Source organism: Lissotriton vulgaris, chromosome 1_1 (genome assembly GCF_964263255.1).
Source record: "Lissotriton vulgaris chromosome 1_1, aLisVul1.2, whole genome shotgun sequence".
Lineage (NCBI taxonomy): Eukaryota > Metazoa > Chordata > Amphibia > Caudata > Salamandridae > Lissotriton > Lissotriton vulgaris.
In genome coordinates this window covers 776326386-776349040 of record NC_141685.1, presented here as the reverse complement: position 1 = coordinate 776349040, position 22655 = coordinate 776326386, and the positions used below count along the sequence as shown (strand labels likewise).

At 49.5% G+C, this 22655-nt stretch overlaps 1 protein-coding gene across 2 annotated transcripts in view; it reads left to right on the top strand.

Moving 5' to 3' along the window:
• The window catches only part of TPR (translocated promoter region, nuclear basket protein), a 684526-nt gene that overhangs the window by 607874 nt on the left and 53997 nt on the right, over nucleotides 1-22655 (top strand). For both annotated transcript variants that reach the window (XM_086956072.1, XM_086956065.1), the window contains exon 46: nucleotides 9610-9716. In XM_086956072.1, the coding sequence (XP_086812198.1) occupies nucleotides 9610-9716 (107 nt within the window). The remainder of the gene's footprint in view (nucleotides 1-9609; nucleotides 9717-22655) is intronic.

Below are 22655 nucleotides of genomic sequence, written 5' to 3'. Positions count from 1 at the left end.
TGTGTCGAGGCTGGCGGGGGCTCCTTGTCGGTCCCCCGGGTCCCCCTCGTCCCTCCGTGCAGGCAGCTGCCTCGTCGGCGGTTGAGTCGGCCTTGGTACCGCCGTGGGGGTCTGCGGACCTCTCTCGTCCCCCCACCCCTCTTCATGGGTCGAGGCTGGCGGGGGACTCCTTGTCGCTCTCCAGGTGCTTCTTGTTCCTCCACGCAGGCGGCTGCTTCGTTGGAGGTCAAGTCGGCGCTGTTCCGACGCTGCCCGTTTACCACCTCGGGCCCGGTCCCCGGTGCCATGTGACTGGACGGAGACCTGTCCGGCGTCTCCTGTGGTGTCGGATGACGAGGACGCCCTGCTCCAGGTTGCGGACTCTACCACACCGGACAGGCGTCAGGTAGTGGATTCGTCCTCTGACGTCCCCACTTCCCCATAGGTTGGATGCCTGCTGGTGTCGTCCTCACTGGAGACGGGCTGCTACGTCGTGGCTTTCTCCCAAACTTCATCAAAAGACTGCTCCTTGCCGTCGCCGCGTCCACTGTTTTCGCAGGAGGAACCACAGGTCCCCCACTCTTCGGCGGCTCTTTCTCCTTTTCGGGTCAGGCCCTTTCCCTCTCCGCTTGGTCTGGGGGATGGTCGTCTTAGTTTGCAGTTGTCCCCCACGGAGGAATTTCTTTTTCCGCCGTGGGCCCTACGGAGGCGGGTGCGGCCTTTGCTCGTGCTGTTTCCACGTCTGTGAGAATTTTGCGCATGGGAGATCCGGCTGCCCATTTCGCCGCAGACCATCTTTTGGAGGTTCTTCACCAGGGCTCTGCTGGGAGGGAGCGGCGGCTCTCCTTTGAAGGTTTGCTCCATTCTTCGCTGACTGGGACTTGGGGGCCCCCCGCCATGGGGATCTGGTGCCCAAACACCTTCTGCACCAGCACCTTCCAGTGCCGCGTGACCTGGCGTGCCTTTCCCTTCACCCCTCTGCCAGTGGCCCCCTCTTGCGGACCACCTTTCCTTCCCTGCTGTTGCTGTTGGCTCCACCCTCCCGTGAGGCCTGCTGGCTGGGCTCCTGGGGCCACAATATGTTTACCTCAACCAGTGCGGCTCAGCGGGCCCTTAGCACCCTATGTGTGCTGGCTAGGGCCACGTCTTGTTTGTGGGACTCGGCGTAGTCCCTTGGATCTACGGCTTCGCTGGAGGGTGCTGGTGTTGACTTGCCACACCATGCGCTAGATGTTCGAGAGCTGGCGGCGTTTATTCTCCGCTCCGGATAACTCATAGGTGCTGGGTCGTGCCATGGCTTCTTCAGTTGCCCTTTGCCGCCATGCTTGGCTTCGGGACAGTGTGTTCCCGGAGAATGTGCGGGAGCGGCTGGTGGATCTTCCTTTTGTATGGCACCCTCTTGTTCCACGCCCCGGCGTACTCGGCCATCCGGAGGTACTTGGCGGGGCTCGGCCTCCTCCTCCTTCTCCCCCTCAGTGACCTGTGGGTTGGTCCGGATTTTGTGAGCTGTTCTTTGGTTAGGGGGAGTTGTCCCCGTTGTGTGATCTGTGTGCTTCACGTGCCTTAGAGTCCTCTTTGTTGGGACTGTGGCTTTATTGGCTGCTGGCCGGCCCTTCTTATGTGAGTGTTGTGTTGAAGTTGTTCACATCAGGTTGGCACTGAGACTAGGCCTCCTGTTCTTCTCTTGGCTGCTTGACAAGCCTTCTGCGGGGGGCTTTTCCTGTAGCTTTCAGTTGTCCTCTGCTGCAGAAGTTTCTTCCTAAGAGGGTTCCCATGTTTGGGACTAACGTACCCTATGTGAGGTACTGGTAGCTGTTATATAGCTAGTTATGTGCTGGGGAGTTGTGGTAGCCTTCGGGCCTCTGCCCTCCTTGGCGCTTATGTACTGGCACGTGCAATTTCCTTGTGCTGGATGTGAATGCCTGAGTGGCGCCCGAGGTGTCCTTCTCTGGGGTTGCTGCGTTGTTCGTCAGGTCTGCCCTGTTCCCATCATGCACTGGGACAGGAACAGACTAATTTGCATATAGCCAGGTTCTGAGCTGGGATGGTGCAGTGAGCTAAAAAACGGTGTTGGATCTAGCCCTGATCTCTTGACTGGGTTAGAGTATTCTGCTTAATTCAGAAACTCTGTCCATCACCACCCCTTGTTGTTAAATATACTGTTGTCTGCGGCCTGGGTTGTGACTCTGGTCTGCTCCTTTTGGGTCATGTGTGCTTACCCCTCTCTGTGGTGTCTGTGCCTTCTTCAAGTCAAGTCAAGTCGGAAATTTATATAGCGCGCTACATACCCAGAGGGTCTCAAGGCGCTTGAGGAGGGGAAGGGAGTTACTTGTCGAATATCCAGGTTTTAAGTTGCTTTCTGAATGCTAGGTGGTTCTGTGTGAGACGTAGGTGGGTGGGGAGTGAATTCCAGGTTTTAGCTGCGAGGTAGGAGAAGGATCTCCCTCCCATGGTGGTTTTATTGATGCGAGGAATGGTAGCAAGGGCTTGGTTGGAAGATCGAAGCTGGCGAGGGGGGGTGTAGAAGGAAAGTCGTGTGTTGAGGCATTCGGGTCCAAGTTCGTAGAGTGCTTTGTGGGCGTGGGTTAGGAGTCGGAAAGTAATCCTCTTATTGACGGGGAGCCACTGGAGGTTTTTCAGGTGGCTAGAGATATGGTCTTTGCGTGGGATGTCAAGTATGAGTCTGGCTGATGCGTTCTGGATGCGTTGTAGTTTTTTTCTGGAGTTTTGCGGTGATACCGGCGTATAGGGTGTTTCCGTAGTCCAGGCGACTTGTAACCAGTGCATGGGTGACTGTCTTTCTGGTTTCGGTGGGGATCCAGCGAAATGTCTTTTTGAGCATGCGGAGGATGTTGAAGCATGAAGATGAGACTGCGTTGACTTGTCTGTTCATCGAGAGAGAGGAGTCCAGGATGACGCCCAGGTTTCGTGCGTGGTCCGTCGGGATGGGTGCTTTTCCAAGGGCCTCTGGCCACCAAGAGTCGTCCCAAGCGGAGGGGGAGGTGCCTAAGATAAGGACTTCTGTTTTGTCTGAGTTCAGTTTCAGACGGCTGTGCTTCATCCATTCTGCTACTTCTTTCATGCCTTCATGTAGGTTGGTTCTCATTACACGCTGTGCATTTACTGCCCCTGGCTGTGCTCGCCTTTGACCCTCCATTTTGTGTTGTTGTTTTCACCTGGTCCGCCCCTCCTCCCGCCACCGCCTCCCAGCTGCTGCCCCTCCCACGCTCCGCCCCCTCCACCATCCATTTATGACCAATGACCCAACGTGCAGCGTCCACGCGCAGCGACCGCGCCCCATTCGCGCCGAAGGTGCGCCGAAGGTGCGCCAAAGGTAAGCCCGTCTACGCCCGTCCGCGCCTGGACCGCGCCCAGCGCCACAGCCCCTGGTCCTCGCAATGCCCAGCCCTCCCGCATTACTTACGACGCCCCCACCCTCCTAGCCCTTAACCCCGGCCGTTCCCCCAACTGCGTCCAAGCCGCTCCCGGACACACCCATGGACCCTTCTCTTGCTACTCCTGCAAGTTCGACGGCACCAAAACCAACTCCTCATCCACCGACACCAAGCAGATACCCGACACCAACCACCTAAAATGCATCCTGCTCAACACCCGCTCAGTCCACAGACACGCCATCGAACTTTGGAATCTACTAGACACCATCTCTCCCGACGTCGCCTTCCTGACAGAAACATGGATGAACGCCTCATCAGCCCCTGACATCACCATTGCCATCCCGGAAGGATACAAGATCATCCGTAAGGATCGCATCGACCAAACAGGAGGAGGCATCGCTATCGTCCATAAGAACTCCATCCGCATCTCAACCAGCTCAGACGTCAACCTAGCTAGCGCCGAACACCTTCACTTCCAGATCCACACCGACCCCAAGACCACACTCAGAGGCACTCTCCTCTACAGGCCTCCAGGACCCCGTGCAAAATTCAGCGACGTTATCACCGACTTCATCACCCCACACGCCCTCCCCTCCGAGGAATACATCCTACTGGGAGACCTCAACTTTCACTTGGAAAAGAGCAACGACAGCAACACCACCTCCCTTCGGGACAACCTCGCGAACCTCGGACTCAAACAACTTGTCTCTAGGCCCACCCACATCGCAGGTCACACACTCGACCCCATCTTCACCTCTAGCAAACATGTCTCCTTCAGTCACACCACCACCCTCCAGTGGACGGACCACAGCTGCGTACACTTTTTCTACAATAAAACCACCACTCACAACCGACTTCAACCTACTCTACGAAGAAACTGGAACAAAATCACCATCGACCAGATCTCCTCTTCGCTTCTTCAAAACCCACCCACCCACTCCTCAAACCCCGACCAAGCAGCATTTAACCTCACCCAATGGCTATCCAACAGCGCCGACACCCTAGCACCGCCGAAAAAACGTCAAATCAAACCTGGCAGCAAAAACGCCTCCTGGTTCAATGATGATCTTAAGAAATCCAAGAAACTCTGTCGCTCCCTGGAGAAGGCCTGGAAAAAAGACCCAAACACCAGCACCAGGGACGCCTTCAAAAACGCCACCCGCATACACCACCAACTGATCCGGACTGCCAAGAAAACCGCATTCAAAGACCGACTAGACAACAACGCAGTCTTCCTGGGTGTCCCGGGCTGTTCTTCCCGCTTTCTCCCTGTCTCCTTGGAGCCTCTGGGTTGCTCTTCTTCCCCTTCCTTGCCTTGGCCTTGGATGGCGGTTCTGTAGCCCTGTAAGGATGTGGGGTGCTTCGACATCCCCTTGCCTTTTTTCCTCCATTTAGTGGAATGGGCTTCCTCTTTTCTACTTTTCTTCTTCCCCCGCCCCCCGTGGGATCGGTGGCTTTCTGCTATGGGGTTCCCCTTGCCTGCAGGGAAGAGGCTCCGCGCCTGATGTGCGTCGGCCTGGTCCCCTGTGGGGCCCTCTGTTATGTCCAGGCCGGTGGGGCCCTTTCGCAGACCCTCCTTCCCCGTGGGTATGGCTAGGGTATCTATTCTACGTTAAGGAATCTGCCGCTTGTGGTCTCTATCAGATGTACGAGTTACTTACCTTTGGTAACAATGCATCTGGTAGAGACGATTCTAGCCGCAGATTCCTTCACGGGCCCCCCTTCCTCCCCGTTCTGCGAGGGCCTTTGGACTTCTGCACTCGCCTCCCGGTGGGTGGCTGTATCTTCTGTGAGTGCATTCTTTTGATCTTTTAACAGGATGGTGTGTTATATTCTTGTTCCTTCCTCCTCTTAACTCTTTTGAGGATGGAGTTCTATCTTCTCCTGTGCCTCTCTGCTCTGGTCCCGGTTAGGGGCTTGCCTTCCCTTTCTTCCCTTCCCTCCCTCTTCTCTAAGTTACTAAGGGTTCTGGCCCCTCTGCTACCTTCTGGGTTGTGGTCATTTCTTCGTGCCTTTGCTCCTCGGGGAGGGTTGTCACACTCTGTGCTGGGGTTCCCCTGGAGATTTGTCGTTCCTGTTTGTCTTGAGACCAGATTCCACTTCGTTGTTCCTGGTTGGGGTTGTAGTCCTGCGGTTTGTTGTCGTGACAATTTTCCATGTGTTCCTTGTCTCTGAGTGGGCTGTCTACATCCTGGCAGGGTGGCTGTTCAGGGCTGTACTGTTTTTTTCTTTCTCTACCTTTGGCTGCTGCAGTGTTGACACTGCTCCTTATTGTGTTTGTCACCATTCTTTTTCCTCTGTTTCTGCTCTTTCGCACACTGTTCCCATAATCCCACAGTTTTGTCTGATGGCTCCGCGTTGTGGCACGGTAAAGTCCTCAGAAGAAAACTGACGTAGGCGCGCCGGGGTAGGATTTATGTGACCTCGCTGACGTCATGTATGCGGACGACGCCTGGGCGGAGCCGCGTGATGCCGCCGCCCCGGCGCGCAGGGATGCTGGCCAAAAAAATTCCGGATCCAGTCTCACTCCTGGGGATAATTCTACATTAAGGAATCTGCGGCTAGAATCGTCTCTACCAGATATATCGTTACAGAAGGTAAGTAACTCGTACAATAATACCTATAATAACAATGCCACTAATACTAATATGAATAGGACTATCTATTATCATGTTGATGCATGTTGAGAATAGTTTTTAATTTAACATGGTAGTGTCTCCTCTCATGCGGTTCACCCACAAGCTCCATTTCTTCCAATCACACCCACGTTCTAAAACCAGGCCACTTTAACTCACTGACGGTTTCTTCAGCATCTGACATATGTGCCTATGCTGCCCAAAACATACAAAGAGGACACATATATGTAAATAGACACACTTCCTTCTAGACTGGATTTACCCTGATTTATTGACTGGAGTGTAGAATAATAAATGATTCCTTCCTGACTAAGGTACCATCTTATTGGGCAGCACTGGCTAAGTTGAATGATTTGCAAGACTCTACCAACATAGAATTCTTGTGCTTCAATCGCAGATGATGAAGGTGCTTCAGTGAAAAGGACCTCAAAGCGCTTTTTCTTTGTCAGATTCTGAAATTCCATAAGTTCGGCCATTGATCACTTACGAGTTCCTTTCTGAAGCACTGGTCTTGCTGGGAAGAACACTTTTGACAACTCGCAGAAAGTGAGTTCATCTGATAGCCAAATCTTCCATTCCCTCAACAAACTGTTTTCAAATTTCCCAACTCAGTAACTGAAGCATGGGAGTATCTTAATCCTCTGGAGGTGGGATTTGCAAACAATTCAACTTGCTGACCTCTGGAACTCAACTCATGTCTAATGCCAACAGCAACACCAGCAAACTAGGCCTAAGAAAACAATTCCCCTTTCACCGAACTCCACAGGGCCAAGAACTACTAACCTCAGAAAACAACTTAGAAGATTCCTGGACCTCCTACAACCAAACCTTTGGGCTTTAGAACACTTTTCATGAGTGTCTCACCCCCTCCACCAACCTTCCAAACTTCCATCCTTCAAAGAACAATCAGTACCTGCCTGTTCTCACAACAATCAGACCCATGGTGGATCAGATAAAACCTCATGTGTGGCTCACCTCCTCCATCAACCAGTCAAACTACGATCCTTCAAAAAATAACTCAGCCCTTGCCGATTCCTACAACACCATAACCTATGGGGCTTTATAAAACATCTCAGGAGTGACTTGCCTTTTACAAGCCTCCATCTGTGTATTTAATTCTGTAGAAAAAACGCACTTAAAAACTTTTAAGGAAATATTATCTCCATTAAATAGTTTCATGAAATGTGTCCACATGAATGTCATTTCTGGACATGAACTCCATCTTGGTGGATGCTTTGCGTGTTGAAAAAGTTCTCTGGAGTCTGTTCCCAAGATCACATAGATTTCTTGTTTCCCTTTTGTAGAGAGGTACCACAGGTTCCTTTCTTGACCTTTACTCCCTTGTTTGTGAGGGAAGACGCCCTACTCTTCCTTCTCCCCCTTTCTCTCTTCTCTTCACTCCTCTTCCTGTACTCACAGGTTCCTCCCCATTATCTTTCATATATTTTGACCACATCTGCTACCCCTCTTTAGAATCTAGTACCCCAAACTATTCCCTCATACAATGTCTCAGCAGTACCTCTACTCCATCTATACCCCAGTACCTCTACCTTGCACACATACCTCTCCCTCCTATACACTAGAACATCGACCCCTGCCTCCAGCCTCCTATCTTTACCCGTACCTAGGCACCGGTGCCTCTTACCATGCCTCAATTTTTGTACCTCCAACCTTCAGATGCCCTTGTACCGCAAGCCCTGCTTCCACACAAGTAACCCTACCAATACCCACACACTAGTAGATATTCCACTACCTATACCCTAGTAAATCTACTCCTAGCCAGGTTAAGGTACCTCTTGCCCCTTCACCTCAGTACTCCTGCTTTTGTAGGTGGAGCCTAGGCACACGTGCGCTGCTCTGCGATGCATGCTGTATTTAGTTAGGGATTTGAAGTTCCACCCACTCTCTGCCCATATTTTGCATTGGCTTGTGTCGTTGTCCTTTGTAAATGCTGGCTTCTAATTCCTTAATCTTGTTAGTTTTTTCTTAGTACCGCCTTGTATTCATTTGAAAATCTCCCAGGAGTACTGGTCCTTGTACTTGGTTGTTGCTGTACTGCCGGGACAATGTGCTTTCCTTGCATTCAGTGCACCATGCGCGCTTTCACTTTTCAAACAGCCGGGACAATGGCAGATGCTTCTTTGCAATGCCAGAGGTCTTGCATTTAGGAGTGTTTGAGCTATTGGCATTGTAAATACCAATAGCGTAAAGTCTCACAAATGCAAGACCTATTGCATTGCAAATATTTTGTTGTTGACAAAGCCCCCAAGCCGCACTTTTACGCGCATGAAGGCCGCGCCACTTTCTTTAAAAGATCTGTGTCTAAGGAAAGATAAGCGTCTGCTATTAAAGTGCAACCACGGCAACTGAGCTTTTTTTTTTTTTAAACTCATTTGTTTTTGGATTTTTTTGTAAAAGCCCCATGCTGCAGTTTCACTTTAATAGCGGCCACACACCTTTCTGTTAGTCAAAGATGTTTTAAAGAAAAGGGAGCTGCCTTCATGCACATGAAAATGCGCCATGGGGGCTTTGACAACAAAAAAGGTATTTGCAATGCTATAGGTCTCGCATTTGTGTGAGAGTTTGAGCTATTGGCAATTAAAATGCCTGTAGCTCGAATTCTCCTAAATGCGAGACCCATTGCTTTGCAAATGCATATTTGCTTTTTGCCGGAGAAAAGGGGGCAGAGTATGTAGTTCAGCAACTTCCTTGCATTTGACATGCTTAGCATATGTCATCTTTGACCTGCCCTGCTGGCTATAGCTTTCAACACTCTAGAGTCAAAATGCTATGTGTTGCCAAAAAACACATTTCTTTCTTCTAAGACAAAAAATGTGTTTCTGCTAGGAACATCAGCTCCAAAGTTAGTTTTTCAAAACGGACTTGGCCTTTCTCTGTTATGAGTTTCCCATAAGCTCTGGGAAACTATATATCATCTGCATTTTGCGTATGAAAATGCATTGTTTAAAGCCTGCCCTTAATGTTCATAGCCTATATACCAATGAGTAATTTCTCACTAACTACGCTTTTTGCATCCTGTTTTAAATGTCAAACTGTGCCTCCCTGTTAAACCCAATAAACACACCTTGGTCTAGGAAGCTGCATAGCTGAAGTCTAGTATTGCCTCCCCATTTGAAGCTCGATACCCGTGGCAGCGGTTCATCGCATTGAATGTTTGACCTATCGCACCTATGCTTTGGGCATTCAAACCTACTGAAATGATAATCCCTCTCCTCTTCTAAAGACAAAAAGTGAGCCAGGCTCCTTTGAGGGAAGGGGCGGGCATAAGAGTCCTTAGTTTCAACATTTTCCTTTTTGTACAAATCTGTCCGCCCATACTTTCTCACTGCATCAATACCTCACTAAAAAGGTCTCTAGGAATTCCCTTGTTTCCCAGGTTACATGCTCCCCTGTATGTGTATTTTCTAAACCAGTGTAAATGTGCATTCAGAACAACATGGTTACAAGGCAGAATGCTTTCTCTGTACAAATATTACATGAACTCTTGCAACAGTAAGTCTGCAAATTCTAGCTAAAAATGTGTGATTCTGCTGTAACAGGAATGTATACAAGCTGCTAATTTGCAAACTGAATTGCAGTTCCCCACAGGTTGCTGGAGTTCCTAGGTTCCGGTTCGGACCGCCTGAAGATATGCCACATAGTAGCTCCAGCCACTCTGATCTTGGCCAGCTGGCATCACAAGGAGGTAACTGCCTATTGCTTGATGAATTTGATTGTTATTGCATATTTATTGAAGTTGACGGATTAATGTGAGATGTGGATGGTTCTAATTTAATAAAAGGTAATGGAATTAGTGAATCGAGTAAGCAAATTAAGGTTCTGCACTAAGGAGTTGTCAGTCAGGCTGCAAGCTGGCCACGCTTCAGTGAGGCTCTGTTGGCTGAGTTTCCAATTTGACCTAAATCCTTGAATCCAGAGCCCAATCCCATTTAAAACTTTTGAAGAGGGCTGAAGATGGGTTCACACTAGAGAGACTGCTCTGGATCACTGGAAACTTGTCTCCGGTGTGACCGACTGGATGAGAAGAGGTGCAGTCTGCTGGCATTAACTCGAGGCATGGCAAGGCAAATTTGAGAGACTGCTAAGCGCCAAACAGACGTACTGAGTAGCCCTTTGGGCGCATTTGGAGCTGCTAAGAGACTGTGAGGTGATGGCCCGTGGGCCTGCTTAGACTGCCAGGGATGACTAGACCCAATCTCCCTGAGAGCGAGACTGTCTGAGAACGTTGATGAGAGGCACTTGGTGGCAGAGGCTGTGTAAGCAGGTTGGGCCAGATTTGAGCTAGTGCGCACTCGCACTGTTCAGCATGTACAAGCCATTCCCATAGAACATGTTGCTCCCATACTGGGAGATGCCCGGGTTCAGGTATGCCGGGCCCTCAGGCAAAAAGAGAGTGGCTGCCATTGGCGCCGTGGTTGCCGAGCGGTGCGCGGGTCCAGCTGAGAATTGCAGTATAATTACAATTTACTCTAAAATGTACTCCCCTACAAGTAGATTGGGCCATATGAAAGGGAGAATAGATAAACATAGCCACCAAATTGACCAGCCGGAGTGCCATTTCTCTGACTTGAACGACAATGCTGATTCGCAGAATGAACAACTGCTGAGTAAGGAAAAAGTTCTTGCAGTTATAAAAGCAAAATGAAGACTCGGATGTGCCCTTGTGACAAGAGTGTGCGCATCCTGGGTCTCCCCAAGTCTATTGCTGTGGACAAAATAGACATGTACATTGATATTATGCTGAGGCTGCCATTTGGAGAAGTCCTACTATCAGGTTTTTCTCTGGAGCACACGCATTAATCCCTAGGCCCGGTACCTCCTCCTGGGGACCCAGCGCGACCTATTATTTTGCCCTTTTTAAACTACAATGATCAAGAGTCCAGGGAACAAAAGGAGCTCAGTTAGTAAGCTCGAGTCGCATGTGCTTTAGTTTACCCTCCTAAACTGCGAATAAATGTTGACAGAAGTTCCTGCTTCTTCACTAATCCCAAATCAGTTGCCAAATCTTGCCATAAATCTGCTTCCAGTGCTCCTGTAGAAAAGACCACACCCAAAGAGGAGACATAAGTCATTTCAGCGACAACTAAATACCCAGGTAACTGGAGGAGAGACCGTCCATTAAACTCATTCCTCTTACACAGATATGAGATATATCGTCCTATGGTCCCCAGGCGAGGAGGGGGCTACTGGCCTTCTTTCGACAAGCCCCAATCCCCCTCCTCCCCTCCCAGCTTGACAAGCAGAATACACCTCTTGGATATATGTACTTCTGATAGAGACATTGAGCTGCAGATTCCTCACCTTTTGAATATTGCCCAAGTTCCAGACTGGATCCGGAAACTTTTCCAGAGTACTTCTGCATGCCAGAAGGTGACACTGGGTCGCTTCAAGGAGAGTAGGGATACTGCTCTGTAATGATAGGTTTTGCCCATTTAATCCGCCTAGGTGTTTTGCTTTTAGATCACCTGGTTTTGGACTTTTTATTGTGGGTGAGCCTCACAACTGTTGATTTATCTACAGTAAACCACACAATTAACGGACTGTGAATGGTTACTTCCAGTGTCTGCCTTTTACAAAGGGGCTGCACCGACACAGCAAGGGTAAGGGGCACTTGGCTGGTAATGTGTCCTCACTGTGCGTGTGTGACTACCATCGTGCTTAGTCTGATAACTGTGCACAAGTCACCTGCCGTAGAGGAGACTCAGCAGAGTTGGATATTGATCTGGAAAGACTACAAAATAACTAGGCACTAATAAGGAATATCTGCTAGAGACTACTAGCCGCAGATTCCTTCACGTAGAATTATCCCCAGGTGTGAGACTGGCTCCGGAAATTTTTTGCCACAGCATCCCTGCGCGCTGGGGGCGGAGCGGCATCATGCGACTCCTCCCAGGCGTCGTCCGCGTACGTGACGTCAGCGAGGTCACATAAGCCCCGCCCCAGCGAGCCTACGTCCTTTTTTCCTTTTCTGTGTGCAACGCGGATCCGGTCCTTGCTACGGGCCTGTTTGTGGCCTTTTTTTCTTTCCATTGTCACCTTTTGGTGGAACCGTGTGCAAATGCCCTCGGGCTTCAAGACTTGCATGTTGTGTGGGCGTCTTATGCCGGTGACGGACCCTCACCTCATTTGTATGTGGTGTTTAGGGGAGGATCACAGCACCACTGATTGTGAGGTATGCCAACAGTTGAAGCCGAAGTCGCGGCGACATCGCAGGATGAACCTACTCTCGGCGCGTCTCTTCAGGTCGGCGTCCTCCCCTCGGTCAGCTTCGGCAGACGGCTTCAGATACAGACGTGGTCGTCGTCCTCACCCTTCTCCGATGTCCTGTGAGCATCGCTCCCTGGTGGGTAAGTGTTGCAGTTTGTCCCTGGGGGCTGGTGTCCGGCCTGCTGGGGGCATGGGCTCTCCGCGGGTGATGCGGCCCACGTGTCGCCCTATCCACCTTTTCCCGGGGATGGGGCGTCGAGAGTCCAGATGGAGACATATGCGGCTGCTTTGCAGGCCTCGCTGGCGTCTCCTCCTCCTTCCCCTCCTGGGGCGTCAGCGGATCCCTTGCCTTGCGCGGGGCTCTCTGCGTCGCCGGCGGCTCCAGCCCCGGCGCCGACTGGCTCGGATCCAGGCTTGGGGGATGTGGTACTGTTGGGGTGTGGCCCTTCGGGGTCCCTCCTTCGAACCACAGCGCCTCTGCCTCGCCGCAAACTCCAGCGGGACTCCCTGTGGTGTCGCGGGAGGTCGCTGAGGCTCGGGTCGCATCCCGAGCCCTTCTCGGTCCTTTGACAAGGTTGTCCTTCTAAAGGTCCGAGGTTACACTGCTACGGTGCCGGCAGCTGCTGGTCCGGGTGGCGCCACAGAGGTTGGGAGACCCTCCTCGTCCCGCTCCGGGTCGAGGCTGGGTGGGGGCCCCTGTCGTCCCTCCCCGCAGGCGGCTGCCTCGTCGGAGGGCAAGTCAGAGGTTGAATCGTCCCTGGCGCCGCTACATGGGTCGCCGGGCCACGTCCGCCACATTCTGGGCCGAGGCAGGCGGAGGGCTTTGTGTCACTCCCCAGGTCCTTCTCGTTCCTCCACGCAGGCGGCTGCCTCGGACGAGTCGCCGTCGTTCCGGCGCTGCCCCTTGGCCAGTTCGGCTCTGGCTCCACTCCGGTCCCCGGCGCGATGTGACTTGGAGGAGCCCTGTCCGGCGATGCCGGATGGTGTCGTCGTCCGCCCTCAGGCCGCGGACTCTACGGCTCCGTGCAAGAGTAGTGCCGCAGATTCGTCTTCGGACTCTCCATCTCCGGAGGCTGGCTGCATATTGGTGTCATCCTCTCCGGATACTGCCGCCGTGTGTGGTCTTTTTCACCGGCATCGTCGAAAGGCGGCTCCCCGCCATTTCTGAGGCAGAGGTGTTCGTCAGAGGAGCGGCAGGTACCCCATTCTTAGGATCCTTCTGACTTCAAGGTCTGGCCTTTGCCTGTCCCGCTTGGCTACTGGGACGGCTGCCTTAGTTTGCAGCCGTTTGCCCACTGAGGAGCTGCTTTATCCACCGCCAGGGATCTACAGAGGCGGGTGCGGCCTTCGCTCACGCAGTGTTCACGGCTGTGGGCATTCTGCCTATGGGTGACCCGATTGCTCATTTTACGGCGGACCATCTTTTGGAGGTTCTCCACCAGGGCTCTGATGGGAGGCAAATCTTGCTTTCCTTTGAGGGTTCGCTCCTTTCTTCCCTGACGAAGGCTTGAAGGCGTCCTGCCTTGGGGGATCCGGTGCCTCAACATCTTCTGCACCGGCACCTTCCGGCGCTGCATGACCCGGCGTGCCTTTCCCTCCACCCGCCAGTCAACTTTTGCGGACTGCTTTTCCCTCCCTGCCGCCACTGTTGACTCCGCCGTCCCGGGAGGCCTGCTGGCTGGACTCTTGGGGGCGCAGTATGTTCGCCTCGACCAGCGCTGCCCTGCGGGCCCTTAACACCTTGTGTGTCCTGGCTAGGCCCTCCTCCTGTTTGTGGAACTCTGCTGAGTCTCTGGGATCTGCAGCTTCCTAGGAGACTGTTCAGGTGGACTTACGACATCATGCATTTGATGGCCAGGAGCTAGCAGCGTTTTTTCTCCGCCCCGCTCTGGACATCTGAGGTGCTGAGCCGGCCATGGCTTCCTCAGTCGCTCTCCGTTGCCATGCTTGGCTTCGGGACAGTGTTCCCCGAGAATATTCGGGAGTGACTCATTGATCTTCCGTTTGATGGCAGCCTGTTCTGGACCTTCTTGGACGTTTTTTGGCCATTAAGTCCTCCTAGCTGGGACTTTGCATTGTTGGCTGCTGGACGGCCCTTTGTTCACTGTGTGTGTTTGTTTTGCTGGAATTGTTACACAGACATAGCCTTGAGATTAGGCCTTCTTTTTTTTCCTTTTAGACGTTTTTCAAGCCTTTCGCAGGGATGTTTCCCTGTGGTCTTTTGTTTTTTCCTCTGCAGCGGAAGTTCTTCCAAAAAGGGTTCCCATGTCTTGTGATTTAACGAACGTTATGTGGGGTAGTGGTAGCTGTTATATAGCTTGCGCTCTGCTGGGGAGTTCTGGGGGCCTTTGGGGGCCTGTTCTCCTTTTTTTTTTTTTATTGTTAGCAGGCTGAAGAGGAGAACGGAAAATACAAAAACAAAAAAAAAAAAAAAGGGTAATAGCAATGCACAAAACACAATACATATATATAATGGCCATCATACATAACCGATATAGCAATTTCATGTTAGCAATCTCCAAAATATTATAACAGCTGTCAAATAACACAGTTTTTCAAAGATATAACATCAGCTTTCTATAAAAGTACCCCAGTTTTTTTCATAATTTTTCATTGCTTTTGTACCCCTAATATTTGCTAAAGCAAACTCCATTGAGTGTATTTCGGTTACCAGTATCCACCAGTCCCAAATTTTTGGTGTTTCTGAGCTGATCCAAGCTCTTGCCACCGTTAGTTTAGCGCAGGACATTAGTATTGTAATCAAGGCGGCATGTGGAAGTGGATCTATATATATATCTAATAGAACTGACGCTGCTGTTAGAGCTGGTATCTGTATCTGCTTCAAATGTAAAATTCTTTCAACTTCGCACCAAAAAAATTTCAGATTCGGGCATGAGAACAGCATATGTGTCAGATCTGCCGCCTCCATAGAGCATTTAGGGCACTTCGTGCGGTCGCTATAAATGTTGTTATGAGACCATTTAGAGATTTTTTCGGGGGTATAATATAACATGCATGTTGTTCTAAATTGTTGAAGTCTTAAGCTGGATGATCTTGCTCGTTTGTTAATATTCATTAAAGAGTTTGTTATCTGTGTAGAAGTTATATTTAGTCCCAATATTCTGCTCCATTTGTCAGCTAGTATGCTGCAATCGTTAGGTTTAGTAGCGATAAGAGTACTGTATGTCTCGCTTATAACAGATTTGGTTTTTGATGAATATAAACAAGTCCAGATGTCAAATTCTGGAGATTCTGGGACTTCAAAGATTTGTTTTTTATTGATCAGGAAATCATGTATCTGTAGGAATTTGTATCTCATGTTTTCGGATAGGTTGTATAATTGTTTAAGAGTGTCGAATTCCATAAAGCCCTGTGTGTTATATAAGTCCCCTAAGGTTTTAATACCTAGTCTAGACCATCGGTGGCCAGTGTTATCATTAAAAATATTTGGTAAGCCTGGGTTTCCCCATAGGGATAAGTTCGAATGGAAAAAATTGGTGTCACAGAAGGATAGGATATTGCCCCATATCTTTGTTATATCTCTGGCTGTCTTAAATTTGACTCTCTTGTAATAGTTGGGATCGTTCGTTCTAAATAAGAATAGGTTTGAATCAGATTTTAACATAAAAGAATGAAAAAATAAAGCCCTTCCTTCATTGAGTAATGAGCGTAGCCGATTAGTAAAGGCGGACCAAAAATATAATTTAAAGTCGGGAAAATTGAGCCCGCCCTCGGATGTATCTTTTTTCATAAAGTTCAGTGATCTTCTCGCCTTTTTATAACCCCATATAAAGCTGCTAAATATTCCATCCAACTTCTTAAAAAATTGATTATTTAGTGCTAATGGTATGGATCGAAATAAGTATATAAATTTAGGTAATACCTTCATTTTAATCAGATTTATTCTGCCAATTATATTGAGGGGTAGCCTGTGCCATTTCTTTAGCTGTAGTCTAATAGTTTTGATTAATTCATCGTAGTTTATTTTATTAATGTCTTGTATATTAGCTGGTATTTTTATTCCCAAATAAGTGGCTGTTTTGCATATCTCAGGCATCGCCACAGGAGGGACATAGTTAACTATTATTTGTGTTTTTTGTAAGTTTAATTTATAGCCCGCCACTTTGCCATATTCCTCAGCTTCTAAAATTATTCCTTTTTGAGCCTCTACTACATCTTCCGTGTAAACCGCTATGTCGTCAGCATATGCTGTTATTTTTAACTCTTGGGGTCCTGATTTAAACGGTCTAATCAGAGTTTGGGATTGAAGAGCCAACAAAAAAGGTTCTAAAGAAAGTGCAAATAAAAGAGGTGAGAGAGGGCAGCCTTGTCTAGTTCCTCTTAAAATCCTGAAGTCTGAAGATACCAACCCCCCATAGCTAGTAAATGCAGTTGGTTTATCATATAATGCTTTGATACAATTCAAAAATTCCCCGCCAAACCTTAATTTAGATAGTACGCACCAAAGAAAATCCCATCCCACTCGGTCAAAAGCTTTCTCAGCATCTAGCAAAATCATACCGAGTGGGGTGGAGTTGGTCTCTGCAATGTCAAATGCTGTTATGGCCGTGTTTACGTGTATGGTAGTATCTCTCCCAATGATGAAGCCGTGTTGTTGCGGTTGGATAATCATGGGCATGATGGGGGCCAGTCTTAGAGCTAGGATTTTGGCGAAGATTTTTGCATCTGTGTTTATCAACGAAATTGGGCGATAAGACCCTCCCTCCTCTTTTGGTTTGTCCTTCAGAAAAAATATTATTTTAGCCCTATTCCAGGATTGTGGTGTTTTCCCTTCTAGGCCTACATATTGAATTACTTTTAGTAAGGGTTGTTCAAGCTCTTTTAAGCATATTTTGTATATTTCTAAGGGTATGGTATCTTCCCCTGCTGCTTTTCCTGAGGGTAATGAGGCAATGGCTTGATGAAGTTCTAGCATAGTTATCTCATCAGACAGTGAGTCTATTTCAGTAATATTTTGAGTATCTATGATATATTTTTCAGTGTATTTTTGTATGTCATCTAGGCTGGGGGTTGTTTCTGGAGTATATAGATTCTTATAGTAGTCAGCGAATTGTTCAAGTATGTCTTGGGGTTTATTGTATATTTTGTTCCCTCTCCCCCGAATGCTAGTGATTGTAGCACCTGCTCTGTCTTCCGCTGTTTTATACGCTAGAATTTTCCCAATTTTATCCCCGCTTTCATATTCATTTATTTTAAATTTATGCAGGCTGTTGACGCTCTTTTTAATAAATTTAGATTTTGCTTCATTCTTCAGTGTCGTAAGTTTAAGCCCTATTTCTGTGCTTGAAGTCGAGTTGGCCAGAAGGGATGATGACAAAAGTTCTTCTTGGGCGATTATCTTTGACGTCAAAGTCTCATTCTTTTTTTTTATTTCTATATTCTGTCTAATCACATAAGTTTGAGTATAGCCTCTAATACTGGCTTTGCAAGTATCCCAGATTATTGCTGGTGATGCTGTATTTGAGTTTATATTTATAAATTCTGTAAGGTGTAGTTTTAGCTGTGTTATGTATTCTGTGTCTGATATTAGGTATCTTGGGAAGGAAAAAGGCCTAGAAGTGGCTCTATGCTCTGTTTTAAATGATAAAATTATAGCGTTGTGGTCGGAGGAGATGCGTGGGCATAGGATCATAGAGCTTGAGTTCAATAAGTTATCACTTATAAATGCCATGTCGATCCTTGAGCATAGTTTGTGGGGTGCCGAGTAATAGGTATATATCCTGGCTTACTAGCGTATAAGTATCTCCATGCATCTTTTAAGTTATGTATATAGCACATGTCCAGTATAGAAGCCCTTGTTTTGTGCATTCTTTGATGTCCCCCAGATCTAGTAGTGTCGATTCTATAATCCATGATACAGTTAAAGTCTCCCATAACAATGAGTTCTCCCTCCCAGTCTAGAAGTTTGATGTTTAATTCGTCAAAGACAGTAGGCTCATCTACATTACTTCCATATACCACACACAAAACATAGTAAGCGTTCTCCAACCGTATCTGAGCAATTGCCCATCTGCCGTTTTTGTCGCACGATGTTTGTATAGTCTCAGCCTTAAATCGTTTATCTTTAAGTATAGCAACTCCCCTAATAGGTTGACAATATGATGAACTGATAATAACTTTGTATCCTAAATGGTTAAGTAGTTTTCTATCCTTTCCTGTGATATGTGTTTCGGACAGCAGAGCTACATGTGAGTTATGTAATTTTAATTCTTCTTTTATCAGCATTCGTTTATTCTTGCTATTTAGCCCAGCAACATTCCAGGCTAGGCATTTTATTTCATACGTTCGAGGCATGTGGGCTGCTAAATTCATATCTTAGCATTAGATCGCCACCTAGTGTTGGGTCCGGATGATCGCACATTGTTGTCCTGGAAGAGTCTTCGAAGTATCCTGAGATGGGTGGCTCCTCCCCTGGACTACAGTGCGCATGGGCATCGGCTCCATCCCCAGATTGTTTTTTTCCGCCATTGGGTTCGGATGCAGTCTCGACGTCTCCGTCGGAACCGAATAAACATCAATCTTAACGGCCAAAAGGCTTTGGGTTCTTTACGTCGGTATTGTTTGCGTACGGTCTCGAGTTCTTCCGTCTCTCGGAGCCGGAATCAGCGGAGTTTTTACTACTCTTCGGACATCGAGGCCTTCTCATCGCGACTCGACACCAAGTTCCCAACATGGAGCGGAGTCCGTTTAAGCTTTGTCCGCTCTGTGGGTCCAAATACCCACATATAGACGTGCACCCGGTCTGTAATAAATGCCTTTCGCCAGACCATGACGAAGGAAGTTGCAGGGCCTGTGCGAGTTTCAGGTCGAAGAAGACTCTCACGATTCGGCGCGCGGTGCGCCTTGTGGCCAAACAGGCGGCCCCGGATCCAGAAAACATATTCGACGACCAAGAAGAGGAGGACCAGAGCCATCATCTTCAAATCTCCCCGCCTGAGACGGAGGTCGAGGCTGATCCGGAATATGACGACGACGGAGTCGTGGGTCAAGGCCTTGAATACGTCGACGAGGTAGGAGACGACGATATGGTTTATGGGGCCGCGGAAGATAGCTCAGGGGACGAGCTATGCCCCGAAGTTGACGGACATCAGGAGAGGGTCGCGGGATCGCCTGTCGGCCTTACCCAAGACCCTGTAGCGCAAGCCACGGCCCCGCCTGATGGCCCGGCCACGGACATACTTGCTGCGCCGAGGGTTTCGAAACCGAAACTGAAAGCAACGGTCTCGACAGCACCTAAAATGGCCGACCCGAAACCGAAAGTTAAGGACTCAATCGTCCCTAAGATGGCGGTCGTAACAGCAAAAACAAATAAACCGGCAGCCTCATCGACTCCGTCGACCTCAGGTCCGCAGAAGTCGAAAAAACACGGCGATTCCACAGGGTCAAAATCGGCGCCGGAGGAGAGATCCTCTAAAAAGGGTGGCACGCACAAGACAAGCGCGCCGGCGCCGGCAAAGCCAGCCGAAGCAAGCGGCACAGCCCCGGCTCCAACGGGGACATCTGCGCATCGCTCCAAGGACTCGGGGTCGGCGCCGTCCATCCCTCCAAAAGACCAACGGAACGTCGCATCCGAAGGCAAGGCCACCTCGTCGGTGCCAAAGACATCGGTCACCGACGCATCTCTCGTTGCTTCTTCACTACAAAGAATTAGGGAGAAGGCTTTTTCTTCGTCGACGCCAACGCCATCGACGCAGAAGGTGGTAGACGTCCCGGTCAAGCCCGCTAGTAAACTCCTCTTCCTTCTACCGCCAAAAGTGGTGCCGAAGGCCTTTTCATCGAAATCGACGCCAAAGAAGTCGGAATCTTCGACGGCAGGGGCATCTTCGGGTCAGGTGCTCGACACAGAAGAGGATTCGGAGTGTTTCATAGACGCGGACACAGGGAAGTTAACCCTTTACAAAAGGAAAATCACTTCGCAGCCAGTGGAATCCTATGTCATCCCCCTAAAGAAGAAAAAGTTTCCACAGGACGCCTCAGGCCTCATGGAACCTATTCAGCCTCCTCTGGGAAGGAGCCCAACACCGTCTCCAGACCATTCTGAAAGTGAGGGCTATGGTGAAGACGAACAATACACGTTCCCAGTCAATGAACCTGATGCACAGCCAGATTCATATGATGCCATTGGGGACCAAGGCACCCAAGATGTGGGACAAGACCCACAGACTTTCAGTACACGTGCATCCCCTACAGAGGATTCTGCAGGTTTTCATGCACTCATTGAGAGGGCAGCTGCTAATCATGATGTGGACATGCATGCTGACCCAGTTGAGGAAGACTTTCTATTCAACACCTTTTCAGTTTCGGAAAGAACTGTAAAGACACTGCCTATGCTCAAAGGGGTCCTCAAGCATGCTGCGGACATCTTTAAAGAGCCTACCAGGGCGAGGGTGGTCAACCCACGTATTGAAAAAAAATACAGACCAGCGCCTGCAGACCCTGCATACATTCGAGGACAGTTGCCGCTTGACTCCCTGGTGGTAGCAAACGCACGCAAAAGGGCCAACTCCCAAACAACGGGTGAAGCTCCTCCCCCGGATAAGGAGTCCAAAGTGCTAGAGGCAGGAGGCAAAAGAGTGGCTGCGCAGGCCGCCAATTTCTGGCGTATTGCAAATACACAGGCACTACTGGCACGTTATGATAGATCACATTACGACACACTAGAGCAGATTGTGGAACACCTGCCTCCGCAGTTTCAAGAGGGCACCAAAATGATTATACAAGAAGGACAACTGATCTCCAACGCGGCCATAAAGTGTGCACTTGATGCCGCAGACACGGCCGCTAGGGCCATTAACACCAGTGTCATGCTCAGAAGACAGGCTTGGCTCCGCATATCGGGGTTCAAACCTGACATTCAAACAACCATACTTAATCAGCCAGTCAATCCGGATAGACTGTTTGGTCCAGATGTTGACACCACCCTGGAAAAAATTAAAAAAGACACTGAAACTGCTAAATCTATGGGGGCCCTACAATCACAGCAGTTTCGTGGCAATAATTTTCGTCGCTCAGGTGCCCGTGGAGTCACCAGAGGACAGTTGGGTCAACAGTCACAGTTCCCTAGAGGTGGAGCACAATCCTCGTACCCCAAACAAAACAAGAGGGGCTACAGGGGAAACAGCAACAAAGGACGCGGCAAAGGAGGCAACAATTCACGCTCCTCTGCCACAAGCAGCCAGTGACTCTCTGTCACTGCCCCCCGACCACTTAACACCTGTCGGGGGGAGAATACAGCAGTTCCTGCCAGTCTGGATCAACATCACCACAGACAGGTGGGTGCGACAGCTTATCCAGTACGGTTATTGTCTAGAGTTAAAATCCACTCCACCCAACATTCCACCAAGGCAAAGACCTATGTCCGCAGAGCACTTGCACTTATTGCAGCAGGAAGTGTTGGTGATGCTGCAAAAAGGGGCAATCGAGCTCGTGCCAGTGGGGGAGGAAGGCACAGGGGTTTATTCCCTGTACTTCCTCATTCCAAAGAAGGACGGATCTCTCAGACCAATTCTGGATCTCCGTCCCCTCAATCTGTACATACTGTCAGAGCATTTCCACATGCTTACACTGCAACAGATTCTTCCTATGTTAAACAGAGGAGACTTCTTAGCAACCTTAGATCTCAAGGATGCTTATTTCCACATTCCGCTACATCCGTCCCACAGAAAGTACCTCAGGTTCACTATCCAGGGCACGCATTATCCGTTCAAAGTCCTACCCTTCGGAGTCACAACTGCCCCAAGGGTGTTTACCAAGTGTCTGGCGACAGTAGCAGCGCACCTCAGGAGGCAGAACATCCATGTCTACCCCTACCTCGACGACTGGCTCGTTCAAGCCAGGTCGGAACAGCAGTGCGCCGCGGACATGTCGACTACCATTCACCTCCTTCACGACCTGGGTTTCTCGTTGAATTACCCAAAATCACACCTTCAGCCGGCACATGTCCGGCAGTTTCTGGGTGCAACAATCAATACCCTGACGGCCAAGGCGCAACCAAACCAGGTCAGGATAGACGGCATACAGTCTTTAATCCAAAAGTTCAGACCGGGACACTCACTTCCAGCAAGAGTGTTCATGCAGTTAATAGGCATGATGGCCTCCTGCATCTTCATAGTCCCTCACGCACGGTTGCATATGCGCCCGCTCCAGGAGTGCTTAGCAAATCAGTGGACACAGGCTCAGGGACAATTAACAGACCTAGTGTTGGTTACCAGTCGGGCATACAACTCTCTGCATTGGTGGACTCCACACAACCTTTGCAAGGGCCGACTGTTCCAGGAGCCAGTGCCACAGGTTATCCTGACAACGGACGCATCTCTCCAGGGATGGGGAGCTCATCTGCTCACTTACACGGTGCAGGGACTATGGACGACGCAGCAGCAGAAGATGCACATCAACT